The 12,802-nt window shown below is 46.6% G+C and overlaps 1 protein-coding gene across 4 annotated transcripts in view; it reads left to right on the forward strand.

Annotated features, from left to right (window-relative positions):
* Positions 1-12,802, forward strand: part of PAMR1 (peptidase domain containing associated with muscle regeneration 1) — a 164,481-nt gene that overhangs the window by 120,953 nt on the left and 30,726 nt on the right. For all 4 annotated transcript variants that reach the window (XM_079930687.1, XM_079930689.1, XM_079930688.1 and 1 more), the window contains 2 exons: positions 470-598; positions 10,643-10,757. In XM_079930687.1, the coding sequence (XP_079786813.1) occupies positions 470-598; positions 10,643-10,757 (244 nt within the window). The remainder of the gene's footprint in view (positions 1-469; positions 599-10,642; positions 10,758-12,802) is intronic.

Here is a 12,802-nt window from a genome sequence, read left to right on the forward strand (position 1 = left end):
AAGAGGGTTTTCCTTCAGTACAAACAACAGTGTAATTTAGATTTGGTTTTCATATAGTAATAGGCATTTGCTCTCAATTAGTCTTAAATTTGGAGGTATTTTCATCAATGTTATTTGCTTGATAAAACATAGTGATTACAAAATAATTTTAAATAGCATTGTGTTTTATTGAAACTTAAAGTTCATAATTATGACCAGAAATGGAATATATATATAAAAAAAAAAAGCCATCAGCCACTAACTAGGAAGATGGTTCAGACCACCCTCCTAAACTCCTCAGTCTGAATTCTGGTGCCCCTAGCGCCTTCCTAGGAATGAGCATTTTTAAATAAGGGCTTTGGCACCTTTCTAGGTCCAGATGCCCTTAGTTGAGACAAGGTCCTGAGAAGGTCCATAGTTTCTCTCTCATGCAGCCCATTAGAACCTGCATGTGCTTAATCTAACACCCTTCTGCTTGGAAAATTTTCAGGTTGTACCATCTTTGAAAACTGCAAGACGTGCCGAAACGGCTCTTGGGGGGGTACTCTGGACGACTTCTACGTGAAGGGCATCTACTGTGCAGAGTGCCACGCGGGCTGGTACGGAGGAGACTGCATGCGTGAGTAGACCCTGACATAGCTCCATCTCTAGCGTGTGCTCCTTTAAAGTCTCAGCTTTGCCATGGACTAAGGTTTATCTTATTGGACTCTGAGTTCTGGAAAGTTTGTGGCCAGAGGGCTTTCTAGGTAAGACTGTAAAAAGCAAAGATGTGTTTCCATCTGTTGGGTGTGGATTGTGGACTTCTGTTTGGAATTGGCCACAGGAGGTTTCTGTCTGTTCTTAAATCTTCCCCTCTCTCCTAAATGAAGCCAATGCATTCTGCACAGAGCATGCCTCATGTCCACTGAGAAGCAATTGCGTGTTGTCATTGGTCAGCAAGCAGTGAATAAGGCTTCAAAAATGCTAAGTCTGTAGTGCATTTAACATATGAATTTCTATTGGAAACCTTCTTGAGTCCTGAGTTAAATTCCTGGAACCCATATCAAATGGTCAGCATGCCACGTGTCCCAGGAAAGGGATTCTTTCTGGGTTCCGCTTGATCTCCGAGAATTACTAAATCTTTATTAGTGTCCCCCTCTGAGTCAATAATCCTTTGAAAATGGAGTGGAAATCTAACCTGTCTCAGTTTAAGATTCCCCTCTGCAGCAACTGAGAGTCAGGATCTGGAGCAACGTACAAACTGTCGTTGTTTCGTTAAAAGCCTATTTCACGTGTTTCCTATTTGAATCAGGAGCAGTCAGGGTGGTCTTAGAGTCTAAGTAATTTTACTCTTATGAACGATATTTCCAGTCTGCAGAAATAGAGGATGGAGTGCTATTGGTGTTCTTCGCTTGATCAAACCTGTTGCAAAATACAAGAGTCTGGGGCAAAGGGTGAGGAAGATACCTAAGTCTATGTGATTTCAGACCCCATATTCTCAACCATAGTACTCACCTACCTCCCAGTGGTGAGTTCTTCCTAATAGCTCTGTTTTCTCTGCAAAGCAGGGTATGAAATCTCTAATGATAGCAGAGTAGAAGGGAAGCTGAGGCTTGAGAGTACCAAAGTTTTGGGACAGCCACGTGATGAATGAGGAAATGTACCAGCTAGCGATGATTTAAAGCATGTCCAAGCAAGGCTGAGGACCCAGTTGAAGCTGGAACTCCTGTGTAGGTGATGCAGCCAGGACAGGTGGATGATGCTCTCTGGCAGCATGGTAGCAGAGATGGATAAAAGCAGTCATTTGGTTGATCCAAGAGTTGGCTGAGACATGATTGTCCAGGGGTCCAGGTTGCGTAGGACATGAAACCGAAAAGAAGCGGGTAAAGAGAATAGAGACTGGAGGTCTCGATGAGATGGAAAAGCAGGCTTAGTGATAATAAAGCAATGGAACATGTAGATGGAAGAGGTATTGTGGTCAGAGAACAGAAATTCTAAGTTGAAGCTTTCAGGGGTGGTGGTGATAATGTGTTCATATAGATTTGTCAGTTTTTGCTGTGTAACAAACAACCTCAAAAGGACAGATGTGTATTTTTCTCTATCCTGGGTCTGTGAGTTGGCTGGGGTTTAACTGGTTTCAGCTGGGTTGGCCTGGGTTGAACTCTAGGGTTCAGGGCTCAGACCAAAGGGGCAACTTGGCGTGTGGTCTTCTCAGAGTGGGTCACAGAAGCACAAGAGGCCAAGCCAAACACACAGCCAAATTTAAGGCCTCTGCTCACATCACGTTCACTCATATTCCAAGGAAGTCACATGGCTAATCCCCAAATCAGTCAAGTATGAGAGTATATTCCATCCCAAGGGGAACAGTACAAATATTTCCTAAACAATACTCTAAACACTCTGTGTGAGTAAGTGGGTTTGTTTATCGGACTAGGCAGAGAAGGGGAAGAATATTTGCATGTGCGAGGTCAAAGACAGAAGGACTGCATTTGCCCCAAGAAATCCTGTAGGTGTGTCTTTCCAAATGGTACCTATTGGTTGAGTCCTGGGTTTAGCCTCAGTGTAAGAGCTGACTGTGTATGGAGTCTGATTGGTTGGATTAGGCATGGTGGCCATGTGTAGGATCAAAGCCTTCTCAAGGACAGCAGAACTGGCTCAGGGCAACTGGTCATCACAACTAGGCAGGCAAAGCGGAGCACACATGCCCCCATTCATTAAAAAAATGCTTAATGAATAAATCTACCCATAACCATTCAAAAAATATTTCTTGAATGGATGCTTCCAGGTGCAATGATGAGCAAGACAGGTGTAGTCACTGCCGTCTTAGAGCTTGAAAATTAGAGAGGAGAGACCAAAAAACAAAACAAAACAAAACAAAAACAAAAACAAAATAAGAGTGTGGTCAATGCTATGAAGCAAAGTGATGGTCATACTCCTATCTCATTCTTTGTTGGTTCAGTTATGCTTGTTCAATTCCGTGATGTTTGTTCTGAAAGCCTCATTCCATACAGTGTATGTTACCTGATTACTGTCCTCATTCCACCCAGTTACGGATATTATCTGATCACAGCCACATACACGAAGGAAGCATTTCTTATGGATCACCGGGCTGGTCACCAGGGAATACAATGAACCCTCCGAGAGTTTACAGTACATTCGTGGAAACAGGGCTCGACCCTAAGAAGACATTGATATGTTGTTATTAGGTTCTTATCACCTACAGCTCATACTGGCACTAAATAAATGTGAAGGGAATTCATAAGAGGAAGTAATTCGTTTCAGTATTTGTTGAATGCTGGGCACCGTGCTGCCTGCCTCTGTTAAGGGGCAGCTGAACACTTGGGTGGTCTGTGCACAGCTGGGGCACAGTGCGGGAGCCAGGTGGCAGTGCAAGCATTTACCCAGTAGATGGCGCCCAAGCGATCCTTTCAGGCCCTTTAATCCTGGAGGAGGAAGGCTTCCTGCTGAGCCCCGTTGTAGAGCCCTGGCATTTTTTCCTGAGTGCCATATAGAACCTTAGAAGGAAAGAGGAGTGCAAATGCCAGAAGGTATCAGCCTCTTTTATATTTGAGTTATAGAGCATTCAGTACTGAGCAGTCGTGGTAGCACCTTTATTTGCTCCCTGTCCTTGACAATGCTTGTCACAGTTGGTATTAACCTAACTACTTAGAGTCTTAAAATCCATTAGGTGATTGATTGATTCATAACCATTGACAAGTTCCATTAACCAAGAGAATTGGAGAAGGGCTGGAGGTCACTGAGCCCAGGAGACAACTTTCTTCACATCTTCCTGGCCAGGAAATATTGGTTTAGTGATCTCAGAATATTCAGGCTAAGAAGCTGATTCCTTCTTTCTCCAACTTTCTATTTTGAAAAGTTTTAAATACACAGAAAGGTGAAAGAATACTTCATTCATCCTTTACCTGGATTTACCCATTATTATTATTTTCCCACATTTGGCCTGCTCTCTCTTCTTCTGCACTATGGATTCATGAATTTTCTTTTTTTCCACATTTAATAGCGCTACCATCATTTTTTAATGCTCAAATTGTCCCAGAATTGGCCACCGAAGACCCTTTAAGCCCACTTCATCACATCATTCACTGAGCACTTCCTTGCTTCTTGGCCACCGTAACCCCCCACCCTCTCGCAAAATGTTTCAAGTTCACCTTGATTGTTTACATACAGGTCCCGGAACCAGCCATTTCTCCACGAATCCTGGTTCCTTTTGTGGGGAATGGTATTTAGGAACTGTGATCTGGTGCTGGCCATGAGAGACACTGATCTCTAAAGTCAAAATCAAGGCTTCCTTTCAAAGCTTCTTAAACAGGAAAGTTGAGTTCTTAAGTGGAACCACTCTGCTGACTTCCAGAGTGAAGTTTATTTAACTTGGCCTTCAGACCAAGTTCCTAAGCCACCAGATGAGATGAGCGTGAGAGGGCCCGAGAGCCACCCGGATGCCATGCTTCTAGGTAGCACTGAAGTGATGCCAACCCTTCGGGCCCCAAAGGATCTAGGGAGGTAAGAAGGTTAGGAAAGCAACCTAGATGAGAGAGGATTTATGGGGAGAGATTATAGGCCCTTAAAACTTTTTTCTTTTCTTAGTTATATTATAGATAGAAGCAGAGGAGCAGAGGAACTGGCCATCAGCTGTGACCAAAACTGATTGTGGGGCTGGAATATCAGGCTGGTCCTTGAGCCATAACCAGGAATGATCAAGAGCAAATGAGAGAGAGAGAGGGAGAGAGGGAGACAGGAAGGGAAGAGAGAAGGAGGGAGAGGGAGAGAGGGAGGGAGGAAAGGAGGGAAGAAAAGAAGGAAGGAGGGAGAGCAGGAGGGAGAGGGGGAGGGAGAGAAAAGGCTCACAAATCTGTGTGTGACCGATTTACTGATTTAAGGAGCCCTCTTCCTGGGAGAGCATAGAGTCACCTGGGTGGAGTTACTGAAAACTGGCTCATCTTCCTCTGGGCTTTTGTGTCCTGACACTTCCAGGAAAGGAACAATGCCCAGTTAGGAACAAATTGGGGGTGGTATTATGTGGCAGTTAACAGCTGGGCTTGGAACCATTAGGACCTGGATTTTAATCTCTCCCGTGACTTTGGGCAAAGTTACCCAATCTTTGTAAATCTCAGTTTCCTCATTTACAAAATGGGGAAAATAATAGTGCCCCCTCAGAGGATTTTTGTGAGGGTTAACTGAAGTGCTGTCTATAAAATTCCTTAACATGGAGTCTGGTATATAGTAAGTGCTCAATAAATGGTAATTGCTATTGGTATTATTACTAAACCAGAGCCTTGAAGGGAGCTCTTTTTCTTTTTCTTTGTTGGGAAGGAAATCAATGTAGGGCCAGAGAGGAAGAATAATAAAATGGAACTTCCCAAGGGACAAGAGAATATACACTGGCCATGAGGAGGTTATCTTCTCAGGACAACTGGTATGGGGGGACGGGCTTCAAAAATGGTTTGATTGGGCAAGGAGATGTTCGATTTAATCCGGCATAGTCATTCATTCAGTTAACAATTAATTAAGCACCTACTCGATGCATACAAAGGTGTGAGCAAGACAGACAAGGTCCCTGCTCTCACAGAACTGTGTCGTGGAGGAGACAAACATTTAAACCACCATTATAAAGTATCAGATTGGTTGGGAATATAGGCCAAATCACAGGATGAGCCATGAAGTCATTCCTGGACATCTAATGAAGACCTGAGCCCCTGACAAAAGCCATCACTTAGCACTTATTTTGAACCAGGTATTGTTCTAAGTACCTTCACGTACAAACTCATTAATCCGCATCACAGCCTTTTATAGGTGAGGGCATTGAGGCACAGAGGGGCTGAGTAACTTTCCCGCTTGCTGTCATGCAGCTGGTAAGTGGCAAAGCCAAGGTGCCAGTTCAGAGGCTGGGCCCCAGGGCCCAGTCTCTCGTCCTCTATACTAAACTGCCTCTTGATGTGAGAGGCCCATGAGGTCCTCACTCCGAGTGCCTGTCTGAGGGCCTAGCAGGTCAGGGTAGGATGAACCAAATCACATGGAAGGTGTGAGCTTCCTTGCGGCTCCTGGTCCTTCCCATGTCCTCATCCAGGCTTTTGTTCTGCCATCACTGTCGGAGCTCCTGGGCCTACAGGCTTTAGGGCTTCAGCCCATGATGTAAAGAGGTTCCTAGGAGCCCTGGAGCGGTGGGTCAGAACCTGAGCTGTCACCTGTGATTCCTGTACCAAATTTGTGTCTCAGATCCAGACAAGACTCGAGACGCGACAGCATTAGGTGCCATTTACGGAGGGTTTCTGTGTACCAGGCACTTGCTAAATGCTCTACATACAATATCTATCTCATTTAATCCTCAAACAAATAAGAACTTATCAACAACAACAACATGGTAGCAGGTACTCCTATTATGCTTATTTCCACGTGAGGGAACCTTGGCTTGGAAAATCTAGAGAACTTGTCTCGGGTCCCACAGCTTGGAAAATCTGAACTGAGATTACGACCTGGTCGGGCTTCCAGGCTGCCCCTTAACCATTGTGAGTCCTGTCTCCTGAGTGCTATTTGAAGGAGGAAGGAAAGTGCAAATGGCTTTTTAGGTCAGAATGCTTTCTTTAGTCCTTCCCCCGCCCCCATCCAAGAGGAAAGATTAAAGAAAAAAAAAAAAAAAGCACTGCTTCTCAGAAGTATGTTGTGTCTCTCTCCTGCCTCTCCTTCCTTGCTTCCCCAGCTGGAGATAACAAGACTTGCCTGAATGCTGGGGGTGTTCATTTTTGCTGGGAACCTTCCGCTCCCTTTCTAGCTTAGCAGTTCATGAAGGTTTCCTTTCAGCTCTGTAGAGGCAGAGTCTATCCAGCTCTCTCTCTTGTCTGGGTTTGTAGCCAAGGGGAAAGATGGGGGAGGGGGCGGCCTTGGAGATGAGTCCAGGATTCGAGATCCCAGGGGACAGTCTGGCTTGGCTGGCAAAATTCCCTGCACACACACACGCGCGCGCACACACACACACGCACACATACACACACCCTCTTCCCCTGCAGCAAGACATGGTCAGGGAATCTGAGCAGTTCGTCTGGGCCATTGCCTCTCTGGTCTTTCAGACTCAGGACCACCTGCTTGGTTGTACTTCCTTGGCGGGGACGCTCACCTGTGTTCAGTGTTCTGCCCTAGACAGAGGGTGCAGTGAGTCTGCCCCGCGCCCGGACCCTCCGACTCAGACGCCCACGTGGAGGTGGGAGTCGCTTGGTGTGAGGAGGGAGCAGAGCGCCTTCTCCTTTTCCCGGTGCCCAGTACCCTCCCCCCAGAGCACATCTCTGAGAAGTGGCCTCTTTGTCTCTGGCTGGTTGGAACTTGTCCCCGCTCCTGGGACCGACTCTGCCCTCCCCTCTGGAGTGAGAAGGAAAACATCATGAGGGACCGAGGCGTCACATGTGGCCGGGAATCCTGGCTGCTTCTGAAGGACGGCCCCCGGGCCCCAGGAACAAGTGGTCTTGCATCTCAGGTGGCTGGGGGCCAGCCCCCCGGGGTGGGTGGGGCTCCCGGCCCTCCGGAGGCCACACGAGACCCTGGGGCTGGCCAAAGACCGTGTGGTCTTGCCAAGAAGACCTGCCTGGGGAGGGGCACCAGCTCCCCGTGGACCTGCGGGGTGGGAGGGCAGTGACACTGCTGTCTGATTCCAGGGAAGAAACCAGAAGCAGGCTGGCGGCATCTGCTGCTGATTCCGACTTGGGGTCCCTGCAGGAGGTTTGCTGCGGAGCTGGGATTTAACACCTTGTGGCTGGGAGGCTGCCAGTCCCAGAGGGGCGGAGACTGTGCAGGAAGGTTTCTTTTTTTGTCTCTCACACCCAATGTATCACTTCCGTAGCCGGGCAGCAGATGGGCGGATGGGGGCCATGAGGAGTGTGAGGTACGCAGGCAGAAGGCACGTGCTCTTCCAGAAGTTGGGGGCTGGGGCAGAGATTCAATGTATTTGGGGGACGGGTGGTGGTGGAAAAATCCTGCTGCTTCAAAACCGAGTGGGAGAAGGCTGGGTCAGGAAACCCTACGACAGTTTAATGCACTAGCAGAGACCCAGCCTTGGTACTAGACAGATCCAAGTTCAAATCCCCGCTCTGCCACCAAGTAGCAACAGCTAACATTTGCTGAGTTTTCTGCTAACTGCTTTCCATGTGCGTGATCCGATTCAAGTCTCGCAAAACGTATGAAGTAAGTGCTAGTTACTCCCATTTGGCTCCGGTCTAGTGAGGTTCTGCGAGATGAAGAAAATTGCCCAAGGCCACGCAGCCCCGTGACGCTAAGGCTGAGACTCAAACCAATGACAGCGGGACTCGGGAGTCCCGTCGTAACCACTGCTCGGCAGTTAGAACAGTCGTCTGCAGTCTTCCGACTTCCTGGCCATCCAGCTGTGGGGAAGTCACCTAACTTCTCCCATCCTTAGTGTTCCTGTCTGGGGACTGGAGAGATGAATATCGTTCTCCCAGGTTTCTTGTGAGGATTAAACAAGAGAATTTGTGTAAGTCTCTTAGCCAGTCCCTGGCCTGTCACAATATCATCATTCATTCATTCAACAGCTCTTTTTTGAGCACCTGTTATATGCCAGTTTCCATTCTAGGTGTAGAAGCTAGAGAAGTCCCAGCTCTACCAAAGGGAGTAAGCAGATAAGCTAGATAATTTCAGATAGTGATGTGTGTTAAGAAGAAAACAAAATCGAGTAAAAGGCACTGACTGTAGAGACGTGAAGGTCCATTTTAGCTGGGTGGTCCAGGAAGTTTTCTTTGAAGAAGCAGCAGTTGAGCTTAACTCCCAAAGGAAGGAGATGTGGAAGAAGATGAACCTTGTAGGTTAAGGGAGCAGTGGGTGCAAGGCTTGGAGCTGGGACAGAAAGGAGGCCGTGTGTCTGGAGCTGCATGAAGACCAGATGGGTGGTGGTAGAAACCGGGCAGAGGGCAGGGCTGGGCGGTCCGTGAGGCAGGACCGTGGATGCTGTGGGAAGGGGAGGCACAGTGGCCAGCCTTTGGAGGGTCGAGTCGAGAGAGTAATGTGATCTAATTTATTTATTTAAAGGTGGCTTTGGCTGCTACGTGGAGAATGGGAAGTTGGGAGACAAGGATGGATGTGAGGAGGCTGGAATTGCAGAGAGAGAGAATGGAGGCCTGGCCCAGACAGGAGCCCCACATGGAAAGTGGTGGAAGATGTTTCCCATGTGGTGCTGGGCAGCAGCAATAAACGTCCTAATGATGAGATGACTCATGCTGCCTAGCACTCAGTTTTGCAAAAGTCACAAGCTTCAGACCTCACAGCTTGTCAAAAGCAGAGTTTGGGCTGTATTCCTAACACTGTAGAATTATTACTAACATCATCCTGCCATGAGGCACCATCCACTGATGTTCATATTTTTCTTTTGAGCAATGAGAATTTATTTGGGGGGGTTATTGAAGATAACCGCATGTCCAGAATTTATGAGGTTAAACTGGGTTCTGTGTAGAACAGGGTTAAATACACTTTTTCTGTAAAGGGGCAGATGGTAAATATTTTCATTTCTGTGGATTCTCCTGTCTCTTTTTGCAGCTACTCAACTCTGCCATTATAGCTGGAAACTGACCTTAGACAATGCATTAAAAATGGGTGTGGCTGTGTTCCAATAAAACTTTATTTCAAAAACAGGCAGGAAGCCGGATTTGGCCCATGGATCATAGTTTGCCAACTCTGGTAGAAAATATAGTTTATTTACATGACCCAGATAACATTTTTTTCTATAACACCAATTCAAGACATTTCCCCCAAACTCTTTTGTAAAACTAAGGTGCATCTTACACATCTCTGCTTAACACTAGAAGATATGATATAATTTAATGAAGACTCTGTTCCGTGGTTTTCAAATCTTGGGGATTCCTTGGAGGTAACTCAGGAGACCAAGGTGATAGTGAGAGTGGAGGGCTTGGGGCCCCAGCTTCTGCTTCAACCAGGAGCCCCTCTTGGATCCATTTTTAAAAATTAAATTGGTGGTCTTCATAAGAGTTTGTCTGGGAAAAAAAAGGGCTTGGGAGGTAGAAAAAAATTGAAAACCACTAATCCAGTCCAAATGGTTGGAGTTCATGTCCCCCTGCAGGTGTTTATCACATAGTTGCTCACAGAACAAATTAATACATACATTTTCTAAATGGATGGAGGGGGGTCAGGAAGGAGTTGCTTTGGGGTTATATTTGTGGGGTAGCGAATGTGCAGGGAACACAGACCAAAGGGTCTTATGCAGATTTAGACTCTGGACAAAGGCCACAGTGTCCCATGTAGAGCTGCGGGGAGGACCTGCTTTCTGAGCCTGGTAAGGTGGCAGCAGCAGGCTGGCATGCGGCCGTCTTAGAGAGGCAGGGGAGAGAGTGGCTTGGACTTTACGTCCAGACACAGGTTTAAATCTCTGCTTTGTCACTTAGTAGCTAGACAAGTTATTTATTTAATCTCTGGTTATCTATTTTTCCATCTGGAAAACTGGAATGGTACTACTTCTCTTCTCAAGCTGTTGGCTGGATCAGAGGAATTAACAATTCACTGCCGATTGCCTAGCACGTCGCCAGGTGCTTGAGAAGTAGAAATATCCTTCTCCATTCTGTTCTCAAGGGTGTGGGATGAGCTCAGAGGCTTTGCGACCTTTTACCATCTCTTTCCTGTTGACTCCAATTTCCATTCCCCAATCTTCTCTTCTTAGGATGTGGCCAGGTTCTACGAGTCCCGAAGGGTCAGATTTTGTTGGAGAGCTACCCCCTGAATGCTCACTGCGAATGGACCATTCACACCAAACCTGGGTTTATCATCCAGCTAAGGTAAGGGGCTGGGGTCAGAATTAGGGAGTCTGAGGTTATAAGGAAGCACAGTAACAGGACCAAAGGTCCTGGATCCTAGTGACCAAGGGCTAATCATCAGAACTTCATTTTTAAAAGCAGAAAATGTATATTAGAATCTTTACCTCTCAGTGATTTTGTGGGCTAAGGCCTGGGTACAGCTATAGTCAATTAGATGTTTGTCACTCACTGCCCAACGACAGTGAGGCTCAGGTGACGGTGACCCAAGGATAATACCAACACAGCAGGACACCGAGAGCAATCTATCCCCCAACCCCCAGATCCTGACCAAGCCTTCCTATTCACTCAGTACCGGACTAGACTCTATGGGAGGGAAGGGAAGACATAAGGACAGGCCTAACCTTTAAGGGATTTGCCCTCTAGGCCGGGGTTTATGCTCATCACAGCCCCTTTCATTGCTGTTCTCAGAAGACAGCCACCGCCCCTGCAGCCAATAAACTGATTATTTCACACACGTGGAAGATAAGCTGATTCTTCTTATAGAGCTTTGGGGTCCTCACAAATGTGACTCATTTATGCCACAGTCCCAAGTATAGACCCAGGTTTATTGTAAGTGTAGATAAATAACATGAGTGCATCCTGTTTTGTGAGACCTCCTCACTGCTGCATCCAGGTGCCTGAAACAGGACCCGGTACACACCACAGGTGCTTGGTGGATTCTTTTTTTTTTTTTTTTAACATCTTTATTGGGATATAATTGCTTTACAATGGTGTGTTAGTTTCTGCTTTATAACAAAGTGAATCAGTTATACATATGTTCCCATATCTCTTTCCTCTTGCATCTCCCTCCCTCCCACCCTCCCTATCCCACTCCTCCAGGTGGTCACAAGTCACAAAGCACCGAGGTGATATCCCTGTGCTATGCGGCTGCTTCCCACTAGCTATCTGCCTTACGTTTGGTAGTGTGTATATGTCCATGCCTCTCTCTCGTTTTGTCACAGCTTACCCTTCCCTCTCCCCATATCCTCAAGTCCGTTCTGTAGGAGGTCTGTGTCTTTATTCCTGTCTTACCCCTAGGTTCTTCATGACATTTTTTTTTCTTAAATTCCATATATATGTGTTAGCATACGGTATTTGTCTTTCTCTTTCTGACTTACTTCACTCTGTATGACAGACTCTAGGTCTATCCACCTCATTACAAATAGCTCAATTTCGTTTCTTTTTATGGCTGAGTAATATTCCATTGTATATATGTGCCACATCTTCTTTATCCATTCATCCGATGACGGGCACTTAGGTTGTTTCCATCTCCAGACTATTGTAAATAGAGCTGCAATGAACATTTTGGTACATGACTCTTTTTGAATTTTGGTTTTCTCAGGGTATATGCCCAGTAGTGGGATTGCTGGGTCATATGGTAGTTCTATTTGTAGTTTTTTAAGGAACCTCCATACTTTTCTCCATAGTGGCTGTACCAATTCACATTCCCAGCTTGGTGGATTCTTGTAGCATAAATAAAGTTGAAAGAAGTGCTCCCTGCTTCCAGTGTATCTTCTCTCCCCTGGCAAGCACCTCTGCTCTTCCTCTCTAGGGAAGCAGAGTGGCCCACTCTCCCCTGGGACATCTAGGGACATTGTCCACCTAGCTCTTCCCTTTTCTAACCAGTGGGGAGGTTGGTGGTGATGGAAATCTCTAATCTTCTAGGGCACAGGCTTTCAGTAGGTGTTTTCTGGGTGGATCAATGCACCTGGAGGTTACCACATGCCAGCTGGCTCCTCCATGGAGTTCTGTCCTTCAGGAGGGGCAACACGATACCCGCTTGGGAAAGATCTGGCAAATCAGGTCCCCTTCTCAATCCTGCTCATCAAAGCTGTGCTTAGTAGCTGGTCTTCTTGCTCCCCCAGGTCCTGGGGTTAGGAGTAAGCTTCTTTAAGTGGACTTTCCCAGAGGAAGGTTAACTCAAGGAGGAAGTGAGAGGCCACACAGTTCTGCTGAACGGGCTCCAGGCTGAGTCTGGCAGGATGATAATGGCAGGTGTTAAATGCCACATGTTAATTTTTCAGCAG

Source organism: Stenella coeruleoalba, assembly GCF_951394435.1.
Source record: "Stenella coeruleoalba genome assembly, chromosome: 8".
Classification (NCBI taxonomy): Eukaryota; Metazoa; Chordata; class Mammalia; order Artiodactyla; family Delphinidae; genus Stenella; species Stenella coeruleoalba.